Raw genomic sequence first — 18,932 nt, 5'->3', positions numbered from 1 at the left:
TAGCCCCCACTCACCACAACTAGAGAAAGCCCATGCGCAGCAACGAAGACCCAAAAATAAATAAATAAATATTTTAAAAAATAAAGACTTATAAATAAATAAATAAATAAATAACTAAATAAAAGGCATGATGTGTTTGTTCAGGGAGACAGGAGTCACTTGGGATTCCAAAGTCCACAGGTGGGCATTTTGATTGGAACTAAAAATCTATTGTGATATTTTGTTTTAACTGGAAAGTTTATTCCATCAGTGATCATGGACAAGTTTGGATTTATTTATATCATCTTATTTTATGCTTTCTATTTACTCCGCTTTTCCTTTGTTTCTTTTTTCTCTCCTTTATTGCTTCTTTTGGATGGAGCAGTTTTTCTTTATTTCATCTTTTCTGGTTTGGGACATGTACATTATATTTCTATGCTCTTACTGGTTATCATTAAAATGTCAACATGCATGGGCTTCCCTGGTGGCGCAGTGGTTGCGCGTCCGCCTGCCGATGCGGGGGAACCGGGTTCGCGCCCCGGTCTGGGAGGATCCCACGTGCCGCGGAGCGGCTGGGCCTGTGAGCCATGGCCTCTGGGCCTGCACGTCCGGAGCCTGTGCTCCTCAGCGGGAGAGGCCACAGCAGAGAGAGGCCCGCATACCACAAAAAAATAAATAAATAAATTAATTAATTAATTAAAAAAAATAAAATAAAATGTCAACATGCATAACTAACAAAGTCTTATGTTAATCTTCCCAAACAACACAATTTATGCTTTAATTTCCCTTATACCTTTTTGATTTAGATATTATTGCACATGGATGTTGTCATCCAGTGTTTGAATCCCTCCTCCCTTTTCTCACAGGTTATAGTAGTAGTAATAATTGTTATCATTAGAGGTTTATATAGTCAATATGTATTTACACTTACCAATGTTTACCATTTCTTTGCTTCATCATTTCTTCTTGCAATTCAAGTTTTCCTTCTGAGGTCAGTTTGTTTGTTTTAACCCTGACATGTATCTTTTGTATCTTTTACAAGAGAATTTCTCAGCCAGTGTGCCTTGAATGGGTTATGGGTGCTGACTTGTTGGTTCCTTCAGCCCTTGAGGGGACAGAGTTGAGTCTTGGGAAGACAGGAACCTCAAGGCAGTCACTCCTCTCATCCATTACAAAACTAGCTTCTTCTCCTCACCTCAGTGTTCCATGAAAATATTTTCCACATATGATATAGCATGAAAAAAGTTAGCAATACTATTTAAGAGTTCTTTGAGTGGAGCTCTGTTAGGGATAGGCACTCTCACTTTGCTTATCTGAAGTGGCTTCATTTTAGGCTTATTCTTGCACGATAGTTTAGCTGGGTATAAAACTTTAGCTTTTCAATTTTCGTCTCCCTACTCTTCCTTCAGCACTTTGATATTCTATCGTTGCAGTTGAGATGTCTGTGGTCAATCTAATTCTTACACCTACTGTGTTTTATTACTAAAAATAAGTAACCACTTAGGAAGAAGGAAAAGGTAAAAGAGAGGTTTCAGACTATCAGTTACTTTTAGACTGCTTCTTTGTTAAGTTCCCTTTGAGAAACTAGAGGGAAAGTGATCCTCCTCATTCCAGGTGATCTTGGTTGAACTTCATCCCAGTGGACTCCAGCGGTCTTTCTTTGATGAAGAGGACTTGAATACTATTGCAGAGGGAGATAATGTGTATGCCTTCCAAGCCCCTACATCACCTGGCCAGGAGATGCTCTCAGGTACAAGAGTGCTTTGCATAATTTTATTTGGATATTATGAGTTATAGGTTTGAGAGGATACTCATTGGATGCTAAGGCATAAGACACTTAATTTTAGTACTTGGAAATATCAGGCTTATTTTCTCCGATATTTGTTGTACAGATAGTTGATTATAAAAGTTAATCAACTAAGACAGGGGTTCTTGAAACCTTAGTATCAGAGTCACCTGGAGGTCTTGTTTAAACAGATTTCTGAGCCCTACTCACAGTATTTTTGACTCCGTAGGCCAGGGGTGGGGCCTGAGTAATGACATGTCTAGCAAGTTCCCAGGTCATGCTGATACTGCTGGTCCTGGGACCACATTTTGAGAACCACTATTCAGAATAGGTGCTGGGATAATCTTTGTCTTCAGGACTCTTAGGGTTCAAGGTCAGTGCTTGAAGTAAAACTGTTACATACTGGAGCATAGATGACCAAAGAGATTATTAAATGACTTTTTGTTAACAGTCCCACTTCCCTATGTTAACTTTTCCTAAACTTTGGTTAGGCAAAGATGGTCAGTTTCTGACAGCCTTTCATTGTAGGTCAGTATCCATTTTGGTCCAATTAGCCAGTCAGTAAGGCTCATATTTAGAGGACCTTGTGCCAGTGTTACACACATACCCCAGATGAATCCTATGCCCTGGACCATATCCTCGGCCAGCCTAGGTGGCAGGCAGGCTGTGGGAACCAAGTGTCTGCAGTTGCTCTTGAGTCAACAGAGAGACTCTGGGCCTGCAACAGGACATTGACAGGCCCTGATTATGTGATAACTCAGTGAAATAGCCCTCATTTCAAATTCAATCACAGGACACATCTGTGCCTTAAAAGTAAAATTTCAGAGCTGATTGGAAATTGAGGATGGTCCAATTCCTCTACTTCCTCAACAATAAAGATTCTTACCTTCTCTCTGTACCCCTACGTTGGCGTTCTAAGAGAGCGGATACTCTACAGCTCTCTGATCAAAGCATACAAGCAACCAGAATCATTTTGGTGTATTTTTCAGATTGGCTTTGAAAAGTGTTAATTAAAATCCCTGCCTACACTTTAAAATTGGCTGACCACAACAGCAGATTCACTACCATGTATATCATCTTAGGCCAGGTGCCTGATGGAACAAGTGCCATGAACCTTAATATCACTTCCCCTGAAGCCCTCCAGCGTCTCCCACGGGTGGTTAATGGATGATCAAAGAGAAGAGGGGCTAGAAGCCAGGGTTCTGACCCAGCGCAGCAGCTCCTTTAAGAACACAAATGTAATTCTCGCCCTTCAGCTCGTCCATCTGGTCTACCCATCTCCCCACGCTTGGCAGCCCGCGAGGGTCAGCGATCATCCCTGCCCGTTCACAGTGAGACCACGGTGCTAATCCTCTTCTGTAATTTGGTGGGCTCAGGGCAGCAGGCCAGCAGGTATGTTTAACTTCATCCTTCTTTTACATGATGTCTGGGTTGTGTCAACATGTACTTGGAATTTGCGCTAGAATAATTCTAATTTGAAAAAAATTAAATATCCATTCTCAAAGTTGATCAACAAGGAGTAGGGAGTGAGGTACTTCCTGATCAAGAGGATCAGAAATAACTGCCTTAAGCAGATGGCTAACATTGTCCTTAACAATTGAGCATTGGAGGTTTCCCTTTTGGTTTTAGGAACAATGATTTTTGCTCTCACCATTATTTTATACTGTGTTGTAAGGCCTAGGCAGTGCAGTAAGACAAAGGAAAAAGAAACTGGCTATTGGAAAGAGGAGGTAAAATGACCACTATTTGCAAGTGATATTATTTTCTATCCAGAAAACCAAGAACTTGAAAGTAATTAGAACTAATGAAAGAGTTCAGGAAAGTGACTGGTTGCATAACAAATATACAAAACCAGATAGTTTTCTTATAGAATGCAAATAAAATGTTTAAAAGATATTACGCCAATGAAAAAACTTTAGATGGATAAAATGTTTGTAAAATTTATCTGGAAGAACAAACTCTTTAAGAGTAGCCAGAAAATATTGGGGGCAGGAGAAAGAAGGAAGAGGGATTGTTCTAGTAAAACTGAATAAAGTTTTAATTATTAAAATACTGTGATATAGGCGGAAGAATATACACTTAAATCAATGCCACAGAACAGTTCAAGCGTACTTCAGTATTTGTTATATGATAAAAATGTTGTATTTCATATTAGTAAGGAGTGAATGAATTATTTAATACTAAGCCTGGGCTAACTGATATTTTGCTTTCTTTTTATTTTAAATAATCAATTTTTTTACTCCCGCCATAAATTCACATGTATAAATTGATTGGAGAGGTAATTACAGAAAAGGAAACCATAAAATAACTTGAAGGTAATATAGGGGAATATTTATATCTTTGAGTTGGGGGCTGTTTTAACACCTAAGGCAGGAGGCTATCAAGGAAAAGTCTAATGTTTTAAATACATTTAAAATGCTAAGTTAAAAGCAAATTTGAAAGGCAAAGCACAAACGAAGAAAAATATTTACATCATGTGACAGCTGAAGGATGCATATCCGTCATATAAAACCTAGCTCTCAGATTAGGGAGAGAAATAGTATTCTTTTAGTAAAATGAGCCACAGAGATGAACATTAATTCACAGAAGAAATACAGGCATAGGTTAAAATATTCAGCTTCTTTAGTAGTAGAAGAAATTCTGATGGCAATAGCAAGATGCTATACTTAACCTTTCAGACTATTAAAAAACTTTAAAAAATTGATAATACTCATTCTGGGCAAGTGTCAAGAGAATGGGGCACATGCTTCACAGGTAAATTGGTGTGGCTTTTCTAGAGGGCAGATTGGAAATAAATAGCTTTGGTCTTATTTCCACTTCTGGAACTTTATCCCAAAGAAACAATTAGTCATGTGCACCCAAAGGCTTAGGCAAAAGAACGTGTATAGTTCCTGCCATGAGCAAGCATTGCTTAAATAAAAAATTGGAAACAACCCAAATGCCTAGTAATAGAGGATAAGGTGAACAAACCCATCTGTCTATTCAACAATTGATGCCCAGTGCCCTTGCCCATCCAGATGCACCAGCTCGTATTTGTGCTGTATTTTCGCAAGGTTAATTCAACAGTACCACATTCTTACCCCATTGGATCTTTACGCAGCCTTGCAGGTGGGGCCAGAGAGCAGTCAAAGGTCAGTGATTTGTCCAGAGGCACCCAGGGCAGAGCTGGAATTGACAGCAGGCAGTCTGGGCACCACAAGCTCACTGCTGCGTGCTCATCGGATCGGGATATGGAAAACATTCCCAGCTGCGAGAATATTCCTGATACACAAAGCCATCGATGTGTCCACTGGGCTTATCTCTGGGTCCTGTGTTCTCTTAGTCTGCTCTTTCTCTGGGGAAGAGGGTTTCCCAGCCACCTCTTTACGCTGCCATGTCTCCATTCGTAACGAGGGTCTCAGATGGGCAATTTTGTATTATGTTTTGTGCTCAACTCTTATCCAGTTGAGAGAAGCCAATGAGTAGAGCTAATGCTCTTGACTGTTGGGTATTGCTGGTTTTTCTTTTGCCGAAATAACCTCATTTCCTTGGATTTCCAGGTTTGGGCCACCTTTCCTGATTCGGGAAGACAGAGCCATCTCATGGGTCCAGCTCCGTCAGTGCATTCTCAGCAAGGTCCGCTATCTCATGAAGAGCGAGGCTCCCATACAGGTCAGAGGTCCAGAGTGAAGCCACGGGTCTGGAGGGCAACCCTGTCATGGCAGGTGCACGAGGTGCGTTCCCACGGCTGCAGCTGGGAATCGGGGCGGGGGGTGTGTGTGTGTGTGTGTGTGTGTGTGTGTGTGTGTGTGTGTGTGTGTGTGTGTGTGTTGTCGGGGGGTGCGGGGTGGAGAGAGGGGTGTAGGAATCTAGTGGTAGCTCAGGAGAGACAAGCATTTGCTGTCAATGACAGTGTTCACACTGTCGTGTCAAACAACTTTGATTTATATGCAAGAAAAGAACCGTTTTACGGTCCGTGCTGTTTCTCTCTTTGTGGCATTACAAAATACCTTTCATGGACGGAGCTTTTGCTCGTTAAATCTTTCAAAACATCATTGGAAGAAAGAGTGGGATTTACATCATTCATCTCAGCTTTGTATATTTATGGCTTCCCATAGTCCTTCTTGGAGGGGAGCTTATTGTAATAAACTGTAACTTATACATTTGGATCAAAAATTTCAAGGGACTTGAGGTATAACTTCTGTGGAAAATTAAAATCGATGTTTATGTCCAAATATGAAAACCTAGGTATTAAAACAATTTTGTCCAGTTTTCGAAAAACAGGTTAAAAACTCAAGGGGAAACACCTTTTTTGCCTTGCTCGTTTATTTATTCTCAGACTGGTAGTTTCCAAATAAAAACAACAAATTCTAAAACCATTCCTTTCAGCCCCGATAGTATCAGAACCTGTTCTGATGGCTGCTTGGCATAGAAGACTTTAACATGTTTAGGGACATGTCAGTAGCCTCAGAATTTTGTTTTCCCTCAACTACTCTCTAAGTAAGAACTTTGCATTTGGGGGATGTACCAAACATTTCAGAGGGATTTCTGCATAGTTCTTCATAATTCACGTGCCTTCCTGCTTAGGGAAAACCGTACATCTGATTCGGGATTTACACGAAATACTAGTTTGTTTAAGACCTTTTCTACATTTGTACCAAATCTTTATCTCCAAAGGATTTTTGCTTCATGAACTGCCCAGGAGATCTGCCGTGGTGCCCAAATTAGAAACTCGAACTTCTCCCCAAGTAGGTCAGAATATCTAGTAATAGCTTTAGCTTTCCCCAAACCCTGTGCTCCTGGCTGTTGAGAGTGGATGAAACGTCTTTCACGCAGACGTTGAACTCAGCTGTTCTTATTCTCCCCCTGGTCTCCCATGTGCTTTTGCCTCTGCATCTCTCCAGTCATTTCAATTTTAGAGACCGATGAAGCAGTCAGTGGGGCCTGCAAAATTCTAATACGGGCAACCTCCAACTCAGCTACGGACGCTTGTCCACAGATACATTGACAAATGTGTGGATGCCCATGGTTTTATGTAAGAATAATGTGTTCTAAGTGGTTGTGAGGCTCCCAGGCTAGCTCACCCATCTAACCCATAGGCTTTTATATTTTGGTTTTTGTTGTTGTTGTTGTTGTTTTGGCTGCTCTGCGTGGCTTGCGGCATCTTAGTTCCCTGACCAGGGATCGAACCCTGGCCGCAGCAGTGAAAGCGCCGAGGCCTAACCACCTGACCGCCAGGGACTTCCCAAGGCTTTTATATTTTGAAGAGTTTGAAAAGGATTTGAAAAGAATTGGTAATAACTTGGAAAGAATCCTGTCAGCCTTCTCAACATTGAACCAAAGAGATTAAAAGCAGTGAATATATATTGAAGGTTCCAAAGTGAATTTCCCTAGCCAAGAATAAAGGACAGGAAAATGTCTCTTACAAAAATGACCAATTTGCTGGATGGGATTAATCTGCATGAATTATGAAGTAAAGAGATTGATCATTGCCTAGGAATTTTTCTGGTTCCTTTGTAAATTTTCTTTGTGGGCAGGCAGAGCAAGCTGCTTCCATGCAGTGTAGGTGCCTTATTATGTTGCCATCCAAACAGCAAGGCTCCATTAGGGGTGCCAGGAAAAAGAGCTTTCCCCCCCAGATTTAACTAACTTCTCCTTGGGAAGTACACCCTCGCATGGCCAGCCCTGAATCCAAGCCCCTGAGGTCAGCTTCCTTCCAGCCATCAGTTTTGTGTTTGTTGAAGCGGCAGGTCAGCTAGAGTGTAGGTATAGTCCAGTGAGGCGTCCACACTCGCCAAATGTCACACATACTGCCCCTCCCCCCATCAGCTGCCACAGCCCAGGAGGCAGCTCACAGCTCCCTGACTATGTTTTGGGTCACACTGTCTTTGCCCTGTTCCTATTTCTTTGAATGATAATGTTTTCCCTCTTTTCTCCTGCCTGAATTCAACCTACATTCCATCAGTGTTTTTAAAGTAGACGTTTCTGCCACTTATCTTTGCCAGAGTTTGCAAGAACAGTTTTAAGAACTGTATTTCCATTGCTTGAAGAGACCATTGATTTTTTTTTTTTAGACATTGTGGTAAAATGTATGTAATGTGTATTGTATCTGTTCACAAATGTACATTAATTATATTCACCATGCTGCATAACCATCACCACCATACCCACAAAAATTATACCCATTAAATAACAACTCCCCGTTGCCCCAGCCCCTAGCCCGTGAGGACCTCCATTCTACTTTCCGTCTCTATGAATTTGGCTAGTCTAGGGACCTCATATAAACAGAATCATACAATATTTGCCCTCCTGTGTCCAGCTTATTTCACTAAGCAAAATATTTTCAAGGTCCATCTATGTTGTAGCATGCATCTGAATTTTCTTCCTTTTGAAGGTTGAGTAATAGTCCATTGTGCGTATATACCACATTTTGGTTATCCATCCATCTGTTGATGGATACTTGGGTTGCTTCTACCTGTTGACTATTGTGAATAAGGCTGTTTAAGGCTCACTTCAATTTCAGAAAAGTTAAAATATGAAAAAAATGTCCATCTTAGAATAACAACATAGGTGGTATTTCTTTTATGCAGCTTATTTCGACATGTATAAATACTTATTTAGCATTTGAGATGTAAAATGGACACTAACTTGCTTTTAGATAATTGCCTCATTTTGGTAATCTGGTGACGATAATAATCATCTTAATAAAGTAAATTAGCTGTTAATAATTAATGAACAGAATTGGTTTAATTCCCCATGAACTGTGCCAACATTTGCTCCAATTAAACCTGTGTTATTTTAAATCACCGTGTTCATTGTTTTGGAGAATTTAACGTGTTACACGGTATTAGATCACTATGTTAAAAGGTAGAGGGTGTATCTTCTAAAAAAACTGAAGCCTTTATATCTCTGGATTTGGAATAATTATTAAGGGCATATTCAAAATACACTATAAGCAAAAGGTTACATTTTTTGAGTAACTTCTTTGCACTTAACTGTCTGATTCATACCAACATGTGGGATAACCTGCTTCCTGTTCTCGGCCTGGCAGAACCTGGGGTCACTGTTCTCCATCCGGGTTGTGGGGCTGTCCCTGGCCTGTAGCTACTTGTCCCCGAAGGACAGCCAGCCCCTCTATCACTGGGCAGTTGACAGGTAAGAGAATGTTCCAGACATGGTAAGAGAATGCATACGTTCCTACCTGACTAGACTCCTTCAAGGCTGTGTATCAATAAGACTGATGACAATCTTAGCTGCTCTTGGCCTTCAGCACCAGCTCCTGGGTTAGGTCCTTATACACATTGTGTGCTTTCAACCCTCATGTCTAGAGCGGGACCGACGGCCCCTTCAGAGATGGGGAGACACTGAGGTTCCCAATGATTAGTAAATTTACGCACATTCACGCAGCGGGTTAAGGACTGTGTACTTCCGTGAGCTCAAAACCTGTTTTTGAATCATCTTGGTGACAGTTAGGGACGCGTGTGACATCTCCACTTTTTTCTTGCAATACATTCAAAACCTTCTTTTAGGTGCAGACCCTCCTGTCTGTCACTTGTAGATATGCGTCTTGGTTGTTGTTTTTTTTTTTTTTTTTTTTTTTTGGCCACGCCACGCGGCTTGCAGGATCTAGTTCCCTGACCAGGGATCGAACCCATGCCCCATGCAGTGGAAGCATGGAGCCCTAACCACTGGACCGCCAGGGAAGTCCCCATATGTGTCTTGTTGCTTTCACATGTTCCACGCTCTCCTTGTCCGGTCTCTTCCGCATTAAGGCCAGACAGCCTCTTCTGAAACGGGCTGAGCCCAGGCAGCTGGAAAGAGCGATGGGTTGATTCACACTGAGATTTTCTGGGTATCGGAGGGTCTGGAAGGGGAAGACCTTTTAGGTCGTGGAGGTGGACTGGAAGGTGCTCCTTTCACTGTGCAGTGGAGGGAAACCTAGCAGCCCATTTGAGGCATCGTCAGAACTGGGTATTTGCTGCGGCCGTTCAAGCAGGACGGCCTCCTCGACACTGAGAAGATGGCTGGGGCTGCAGTGGGAGGGCTGAGTCGTGGCCTCGCAGCCACCAAATCCTCGGAGCTCGCCAGCTCCCAGGGGAGCAAGGACAGAGGCCTCAGGGGTAGATTAAGGACCAAGTCTTCTGCAGACAGCACCTCCCCAGACCCCCGACCTCGGTTTCCATGCAGCTTTGGACATTTCTGTTGGGAACATCCGTCCTGGGGGTGGAGGAGAGAGTGGGAAGCAGCCTCCATGCCTTTGATGGGCTCCCTGTTCTCTCATCAGGGCTCTGCACCTCAGGAGGCCGGGAGGCCCCCCGCACATCAAACTGGCCGTGGAGTGGGACAGGGGCACCAAGGAGCAGTGAGTCCAGCAGAGCCCAGCTCTGGCAGAGGAGACAGGGCCTGTCCGTGCAAACGGACCTTCCTGTGCCAGTTCCCCTGATGCGACAGTGGGGTGTACGATGCCCCCCGGATGCCGTGTGACCCATTCCTCAGAGAAGCCCCAATGGCAATTGTCTGTATATAAACAACAGCGACAGGAGTAGTAATAACGATGGCTGTGGGTGGTGTGAGTGGTGGTAACAGTCACAGTTGGAAATGGTGAGGTGACACTTACCCACTCACCCCGTGCCAGCCACTGCTCTGAGCACTTTACATCCATGCAGTTTATTTCATGCATCAGTTCCTGTGCGGTAGGTGCGACCCGAATCCACATAATCAGATGTGGAAACTGAGGCACAGAGAGGTTAAACGGTTGCTCAGTGTCACACAGCCTGTGCCTGGCAGAGCCGGGCTTTGAACCCAGACTGTCGCCTCAAGTCCATGCTCTTAATCGCTCAGCGTGGCTGCTTCTCTAACACCGAGTGCATCTGCCCGACTTCGGGAAAGGACACTGTTCAGCCCGGCGAGTGCTTATTAATCTCCTACTAGGTGCCAGGCCCTGCACCACGACATGAAACAAAAATGAGTAAGCCAAGGGCTCGGTCCCTCTCTGGGTCCGTGTGGGGACTGAGAAGTCCAGTAAAAGCGAGTGGGTACCCCGGGAGCCCTGGGAATGGGGCCTTTGCCTCCCGGGCAGATGCTTTGCACTCTGTTAGCTGGGAGTGGGGCCCCCTCAGGGCTGAGAGCCCGCATGGCCTCTGCCTGCCCCTGCAGCCTGTTCGGGAACATCCAGGAGGAGCGGGTCCAGGACGCGGACAGCGTGTGGCGGCAGCAGCAAGCCCACCAGCAGCAAAGCTGCACCCTGGACGAGTGTTTCCAGTTCTACACCAAGGAGGAGCAGGTCCCGCCCTGGGGGTCCACGCCCCGTCCTTCCGGCCGGCCCGAGGGCGGGGCCTGTCAGTGGGTGGGTCACGACCCGGGGGGGGGGGGGGGGGGGCGTGGCTTACGGTGCGGTGTCTTCCCTTCCAGCTGGCCCAGGACGATGCGTGGCGGTGTTCTCACTGCCAAGCCCTGCAGCAGGGCGTGGTGAAGCTGAGCCTGTGGACCCTGCCCGACATCCTCATCATCCACCTCAAACGGTTCTGCCAAGTGGGCGAGAGGAGAAACAAGCTCTCCACGCTGGTGAAGTTCCCGCTCGCCGGCCTCGACATGGCTCCCCATGTGGCCCAGAGAAGCACGGGCGCCAAGGCCTCCCCGGGCCCCTGGCCTCCTTCCTGGAAGCAGCCGGCCTGCCTGCCCACCAGCTACCCGCCGGACTTCCTGTACGACCTGTACGCGGTCTGCAACCACCACGGCAGTTTGCAAGGTGGGCATTACACAGGTGAGCCTGCCTCGCGGCCCGTGGCTGCGGCCCGGGCCTCCAGGTGCCCGGGGAAGGGGCACCCCTGGGATGCCGAGCTCGCTCGGGCACTCGGCACCAGCTGACCCCTGACCCGGCGCACACCGGGCACCTGCCGGGGGTGGGCTGGTGGCGTCTGGTCCAAGCGTCGAGCGGAGTTCCGTGGGGGGTTGGAATAGAAAGTTAGTTACAGGCCGAGTTTTTGACCGTGTCGGGTACCAGAGGGTAGCTGTTGGAACCCAGAGGGTGCCATTTATCCTCGTCTGGAATTCAACATATGGACTCCTCCTTAGCAGATTCGGTATTTTTTATTTCTACGGGGTACCTTTAATTGTTAATCCCTCGGAGGAACCTGGAGAGAATGAAGGCTGGAAGGACAGAAACAAAGAGCTTGGCAGCTCGTTCAGTTGTTCGTAATCGTGTACCTTGGTCTCTTCTAGAATAATACAAAGTATTTCATTTTTGAAAAAATGCTTGAAAATATTTCATTTTTTTGAAAAATGCTCTATTCCTAGTGTGCTAATGAACCTGCAATTTGGAAAGCACCAGACTGTATAAAAATCCAGGATCATCACTCATTCATTCATTGAATAAATATTTATGAAGTCCCATTCTATGCCAAACCCTGGGCTAGGTGCTGGAGTCTCAGTGATGAACAAGACACAGATAGGAGTCCTGCCCTCAAGGGACTAATTTCAGACACAGACAATAAAAAGGTGCTTGTCCCTTTAGTACTTTCCCTACTTGGTATCATGAAAAGGTGATTGGTTGATGTGTCTGAGATACAGATAAGGCCTCCCTGAGGATGTTACCTTTAGGTCAGGAGCTGAAGGATGAGGTGGAACTAGCTGTGTGAATAATGGGAGGAAAACATGGGCAGGGCTACTAGCCTGTGTGAAGGCCCTGAGGCGGAGTTTGCGTGTTTAAGAGTTGGTGAAAGCCTGTTGTGGCTGAAGGGGAAAGTGACATAAGATGGGGCTGGGTCCGAAGGCCCTATGGGCCCCGGACAAGAGTTTTCCAGTTTGCGCGCTTTTTTCAGAGGGTGATGGGAAGCCATTAAAAGGTTTTAGGCAGAGGAATAAAGACATAATCAAGTTCACAAACTGAGGTCTTAGCTCGAGCAGAGAATTGGGTAGAGCAAGAGTGGAATTCCAGTTAGGAGGAAGCTTCTGGGGCTCAAGTGAGAGATGGTGTTGGCTGGGACTTGGGTGATGACAGGGCGTTCAAGACAGATTTTGGAAGGAAGATCAGTGAGACTGGCTTTTGGACTCAGCGTGGGGTGGAAGAGGAAAGGAGAAGCAGAGACGAACTTCTCCGTGCCTGCCTTGGGCTGGTGCAGGAGCCAGCGAAGTGTGGCCTGCGGGCCACATCCAGTCTGGCACCCGTATTTGTACAGCCCGTGAGTTAAAATGGTTTTTACATTTTAAAAAGCGATGTAAAAAAAAAACCAACCAAAACAACAAGAATACATGGCAGAGACCGTATGTGGCCATCGGGGACCTGCAGAGCCTAAAACATTGTCTGTTTGGCCCATTACAGAAAAAAGTTGGCTGACTTCTGAATTATGGTTATGGAATAGTTATGGAGCCATTTACTGAGGTGTGGAGGGAAAGGAGAGGACTGTTTCTCGTACTTGTTTAGAAGGTGGTGAGAATCTTATTTATGAACATTTTCTTAAATGTTTGACTGCAGTTCTTGGGTAGGAAAGAAGTGTACCCTAATCCCAACTGCGTATTTTCCTTGCGTACCGAATCAGAGACATGCATTTTGAAGGTCCTCAAAAGAACGGGGGTGAACATTGGCCTTATTGCCTGGGACTCCCATAAATATTATAAATCGGGACTCCCTCTCATTGGAGATTTTGCCTGAACAAGCTCTACAACGTAAGGATTCAGCTTGTGTGGTAACAGCTCACTTGATCAGTGAGCATCTGGGTGTGTAACTGGTTATCCTTGCTGATTCTGCCAGATTCATTTCTGGCTAAAAATGGTCCAGTGTTTCTCGTTCTATTGCAAACGTCCGTTTTTCAGCCATGCCAGTGGGAAATGTCTTCCTGCTTTGGGGGGGCTCCAATAATGGGGACTTGGGGTCTGGACCTTTGCAGCCTACTGCCGGAACTCTCTGGATGGCCAGTGGTACAGTTATGACGACAGCACGGTGGAACCGCTTCTAGAAGATGAGGTCAATACGCGAGGGGCTTACATCCTGTTTTATCAGAAGAGGAACAGCATCCCTCCCTGGTCAGCCAGCAGCTCCATGAGAGGTAGGTTTTGCTGCTCCTTACAGGAGAGGGGAGGATTGGGGACGGGGAAGATGCTCTATCAAACATCGAGGACCGGGAGAGGTCGGCAAGGATCTGAAAGAGGAAGCTTTGCTGCTACAGAGCGTGTAGAGCCCTGCAGACTAGTGTCCCATTTACAAGGATGTGGGAGGGACATGCTGAAATGCAAGAACGGGAAAAGGAATAATATTTTGTATCTGTGGCAGGTGGCTCTTGGGAGCATGGGATTCCATATTTCCGCTCTCACCCATATTGAGCCGGATCTTAATTAAGCTTGTGCAGTATAACCCTGCATTAGTCCCGGTAGAAAGGGAAGGGCAGTTATAAGGGATGAGGGGCCTTAATAGGAAATAGCTACTTAACCACACCCCAGAGATACGTTTATTAGACAACCTCAAACTTGCTTGGCAGTCTGGAAATGGAAAAGAAGGGTCAAAATGGACCTTTTTTTTTTTTTTTTTTTTTTTGCGGTACATGGGCCTCTCACTGTTGTGGCCTCTCCCGTTGTGGAGCACAGGCTCCGGATGTGCGGGCTCAGCGGCCAGGGCTCACGGGCCCAGCCGCTCCGCGGCACGTGGGATCTTCCCGGACCGGGGCACGAACCCGCGTCCCCTGCATCGGCAGGCGGACTCTCAACCACTGCGCCACCAGGGAAGCCCAAAACGGACCCTTTTGTGTGACAGATTTCACTCTGCGAACTAACCATCCTTACTTTGGAGCAAAAGAACATTAAAAAAAAAAAAATGACTCAGATCTTCTGTGCCCAGATTGTTGGAAAATGGCCAAGTGAAACCAAGATGTCCCAGCAGGTCTAAACCCACCATAATGCAAGGTCTGCCTTCTTTTCACAGAAGGTGGACATGGCGAGAGTGAAAAACATGCCATATTTAGAAAACTGGACTTGGCGACCAGTAATTTCACGAAAAGCCTTTCAGTTCTCATCAACATTCTGTCCTTTCTGTGCCCGAGTGCCTTGCCCTAAATGTGTAGGCTTTTGGTCTCATGGTTCGTCAGTTATAGGTTCTCCTCCAGAGAGTCAGTCTTGTTTCTGTAATTCTACTCTGGCTCTGTAGCTCCGGGCTCGGGGATGGGAATCTGGCCGTGAGAGGTGCCCAGGGGGCCATGAAGGATGGAGTTGGGTCCAGCCTGCCCTCTCTGTGCTCCTTCTACAGGTTCTACCAGTTCCTCCTTGTCTGATCACTGGCTCCTCCGGCTTGGGAGCAGTGATGGTAGCACGAGGGGCAGCCTGCTGTCCTGGAGCCTCACCCCCAGCCCTGCCCGGCCCCAGCTGCCTGGGCCTGCCTTCTGCACCAAGAGCCTCCCCAGCCAAGAAAAGGGTACGTCCGATCACGTTGGTTAAACTTGCTGATCTTACTTTCATTTTCTGTAACGACCGTCACTCCTCAACTTTATGAAGGTGCTGGCACTTCGTGACTCGGAATGTATAGAGTCCCTCGGTACGAGAGGTTTATTTAGTTCCCAAATCGGGGCTCTCAGGACCTGGCCCGCCCCCTGCCCACTACCCTCTGGCTGCAGGTACCTTCTTTCTGTGCTCCCTGGAGCCGACCATCTAAAGGGGGCCAGCAACACATCAACGTGTGAATGAATTTCATGACGGGATGTAAAGCAGGGATAAGGGCGAAGAGGTAGATCATCAAGGGAAGAAGGTATCTAGGCCAGGGGTCGGGGAGCAGGGACGCAGAGGGCCCGTTAGGTTGCAGAGGGCGGGTGGGGAAGGCCTTTCCGAGGAGGTGAGTTTGGAGCAGAGGCCTGAGTGCGAGTGAGTCATGTGAAGTCTGGCCATGTGCTCCACACTATCGGGGTGAGGGCTGTGAGGTGGGCGTGAGCGTGGGATGGGGGTAGGGGGGTGCAGGAGAGACCAGAGCTGCGGCCAGGGCACAGTGAATGAGGAGGAGAGTGATAGGACGTAGCTGGGAGCGTGCCTTTGGCACATGGTACCAAGTTTGCATTGTATTCCAGTTGCGGGGGTGGGTGGGAGCTACTGGGAAATTTGAGCAGCAAGTAATCAATCTGATACTTTTACAAAGCCTACTTTGGCTGCTGTGTGAATGCATCACAGGAGGGCTAAGAAGCCAGAAGGCCAGCTGGGAGGTCTGGCTGTGGTTTTCCAGGCGAGAGCGGGTGGTGGCTTGCATTAGTGGGGTAGGTACGAGGTGGTCAGATTCGGGGTATATTTGAAGATAGAGCTAACAGGATTTGCTGGTTTGGGGTGTGAGGGAGAGAGGAACCAAGGAGGACTCTTTGCTTGGTGTCTACGTAACTAGGTGACCAGTAGTAGTACAGTTCGTGAGATGGGAAGGGCTTGGTTGGCTAGGATGCAGGGTCAATTTTAGAGGGAAATCAAATGTTTGACATGGTCATTTTGGGACTCCGGTTAGACGTCCAAATCAAGATGATAACTAAGGAGTGGAGAAAAATATTCGAGGGTCGTCAGCACACGCATGGACTTTAAAGCCACGGGGCTGGCTGAGCTCTCGTAGGGAAATTATACAGATAGAAACAAGTAAAGACCTAAGACCCACCCTGGAGCTCTCCTACATCTAGAGGTTGAGCAAAGGCAGGGAGAACAGCAAAGAAACAGAGAAGGAGTGGCCTGTGAAATAGGAAGAAAACTGGGCAAACATGGGTCACAGATGCAAAAAAGGGGACTCTTTCAAGGAGGAAGAAGCCACTGTGTCACATACCGTTGAGAGGCTGAGTAGGGTGAAGATGAGTAAGTGACCTTCTCACTGGGAAGGTCACCAGTGACTTGCCAAGAGCATCTATCATGGTTTGGAAAGAATGGAAGCTGTCAGTAACAGGTGGAAAAGATACTGGGTTAAAGAATTGACAGTGGATATGGGTTCCATCAAAGACTGTGATTAAAGAGGCAGTAGCTGCAGAGGAATGTGGGCTGACAGCACTTTGGGGTTTTCTTTGCCAAATAAGAAATAATAGAGCATGTTAGCATTCAGATGATCCCGACTAGAGGGAAAATGTGACGATCATGCAGGAGGTAGAGGCAATAACTACAGAAACAAGCGTTTTCATAAAAACACGTGTGTGTTTGTCTGTGTATCTTTAGCCTCTGTGTTCCTTCCATCAGAAAGTGGCAGCGCATTCTAATTACTTTTAGTTTCCATGTTTCCTATTAGCTCCTGATTTGGTTTTTTAAATAAAAAAATTTTAATTGAAGTACCACGTATATACAGTAAAGTGTACTGATCACAAGTGTACATCTGATGAATTATCATACAACATACCCATGTAACTATCACTGAGATTAAGCAATAGAAAGTTCTGGGTCATCTCTACCTCCCCCCACCCCACCCCCGTATCCTTCTCAATCTTTACTGTTTCCCTCCTTTCCAGCAGGAAGTATTATTCTGACTTCTAACACATTGATTGGTTTTGCCTCTTTGGAAACTGTATATAAATGGAGTCACACATTCTTTCTTCTTTGACTTCTTTTGTTCGACATTATATTGGTGAGATGTATATTTGTGGTATGTATCAATGCTTTCTTCATTTTATTCCATTTGTCAGAAACAAAGAACACAAAAACACAAACCAACCCAAAACAACTCAGACACATAAAGTGTGTTACCGAGTCCAAAAAGCTTATACTGCTCACCACATGACAGGCCAGTAAATCAAGAGACATAGTGTTGGCGCAAGGAATAGAGGCTTTATTTGGAAAGCCAGCAGGCGGAGAAGATGGTGCGTTCGTGCCCCAAAGAACCATCTACCCAAGGTAGAATTCAAGCTTTCCTAATACTAAAAGGGGAGGGGGTGTGGCTGGTCCTTGCACACTTCTCCGGGCAGGAATCCTTTGTTCTTGCAGCTGCCCAGGTAGGTCTGGTCACAAGAGAATTGTTATTTTCTGTTCTGCAACTTTTTATCTCTACATGAATGGGAAAGTGTTACACCTTTAAAGGTCAGAGCCTTGAAAATGGGCTATCAGGTATATTTCAGGCTCTAGGCAACATTCTTTTACAAAAGGTGCAGAGCCGGCATGACTGAGATAGGGCAACAGAGCACACGGGTTACAGCTAAAGAAACAGATCCAACATGGAGTCATGTTTGTTCAGGTTCTCTGCACGCAAGTTTAACTGTACATATGAGAGAGAGAGGAAAAGACAGGTTGTTGACTGTTGACCATTGTCAATAAAAAAGCAAAAGCAGGCATTTGGAAAAGAAATCATGATGGGTAGGGTGGGGAGAACCACCGTATTTCCGAGGGGTTCACGGATGGGCTGGATTTGATCTCAGAGGCTGACCTGGAGAAGTTTGGCTTGACGGCCGGGGGGAAAAAACACTTTGAGTTGTTATAGGTTTCCAGATGCTTGAGTTATTTGTGGATTCTCCAAAAATCCACACAAGTTTTGTGGTGAAGACACGTGACGGATTGTCTTTGGGAAACGTCTGCTGGTGTCCTTCTATACCCTGATGGGATGCTCCACTTCCTTCATCAAAAGCTCCCACATTGTAGCGATAGATTACATTTTGCTTATTTATTCCATTGTGGTTGGATATTGGGGTTGTTTCCGTTTGGGGCTATTACTAGTAGTACGGCTATGACCATTTTTGTTCATGCCTTTCTGTTGTACGTATGTCTGCATTTCTGTTGGCTATTTACCTGGGAGTGAAATTGCTGGGGTGTTTGTGTTGTTTATTCGTCAGCTACTTATTTCTTTATACTTTAAGTTACTGTTCTATCAAAGTAGCTAACACAGTTCCTGGTGTGTCCCAGGCTCTTGTTAAATATTTGGGAGGGAATAAATATGATGATAGAATTTTTTAAAAATAAATTTATTTATTTATTTGTTTATTTTTGGCTGCGTTGGATCTTCATTGCTATGGGCGGGCTTTCTCTAGTTGCGGCGAGCGGGGGCTACTCTTCATTGTGGTGCGCGGGCTTCTCATTGTGGTGGCTTCTCTTGCTGCAGAGCACGGGCTCTAGGCGCGCAGACTTCAGTAGTTGTGGCATGCGGGCTCTAGAGCGCAGGGTCAGTAGTTGTGGCACACGGGCTTAGTTGCTCCGCGGCATGTGGGATCTTCCCGGGCCAGGGCTTGAACCCGTGTCCCTTGCATTGGCAGGCAGATTCTTTTTTTTTTTTTTTTTT

General features: G+C 45.9%; 1 protein-coding gene across 4 annotated transcripts in view; it reads left to right on the top strand.

Moving 5' to 3' along the window:
- USP43 (ubiquitin specific peptidase 43) overlaps nt 1–18,932 on the top strand; it is a 104,407-nt gene that overhangs the window by 29,029 nt on the left and 56,446 nt on the right. For 3 of the 4 annotated variants that reach the window (XM_028498906.2, XM_028498907.1, XM_024127862.3), the window contains exons 6-14: nt 1,594–1,729; nt 3,022–3,157; nt 5,305–5,416; nt 8,796–8,899; nt 10,029–10,106; nt 10,901–11,027; nt 11,156–11,507; nt 13,630–13,788; nt 14,979–15,143. In XM_028498906.2, coding sequence (XP_028354707.1) covers nt 1,594–1,729; nt 3,022–3,157; nt 5,305–5,416; nt 8,796–8,899; nt 10,029–10,106; nt 10,901–11,027; nt 11,156–11,507; nt 13,630–13,788; nt 14,979–15,143 — 1,369 coding nt within the window. The remainder of the gene's footprint in view (nt 1–1,593; nt 1,730–3,021; nt 3,158–5,304; nt 5,417–8,795; nt 8,900–10,028; nt 10,107–10,900; nt 11,028–11,155; nt 11,508–13,629; nt 13,789–14,978; nt 15,144–18,932) is intronic. The other variant, XM_028498904.2, reaches the window with a different exon arrangement.

The sequence above is a fragment of the Physeter macrocephalus genome, chromosome 14 (genome assembly GCF_002837175.3).
Source record: "Physeter macrocephalus isolate SW-GA chromosome 14, ASM283717v5, whole genome shotgun sequence".
Classification (NCBI taxonomy): Eukaryota; Metazoa; Chordata; class Mammalia; order Artiodactyla; family Physeteridae; genus Physeter; species Physeter macrocephalus.
This window is presented reverse-complemented; position numbering and strand designations above follow the sequence as displayed.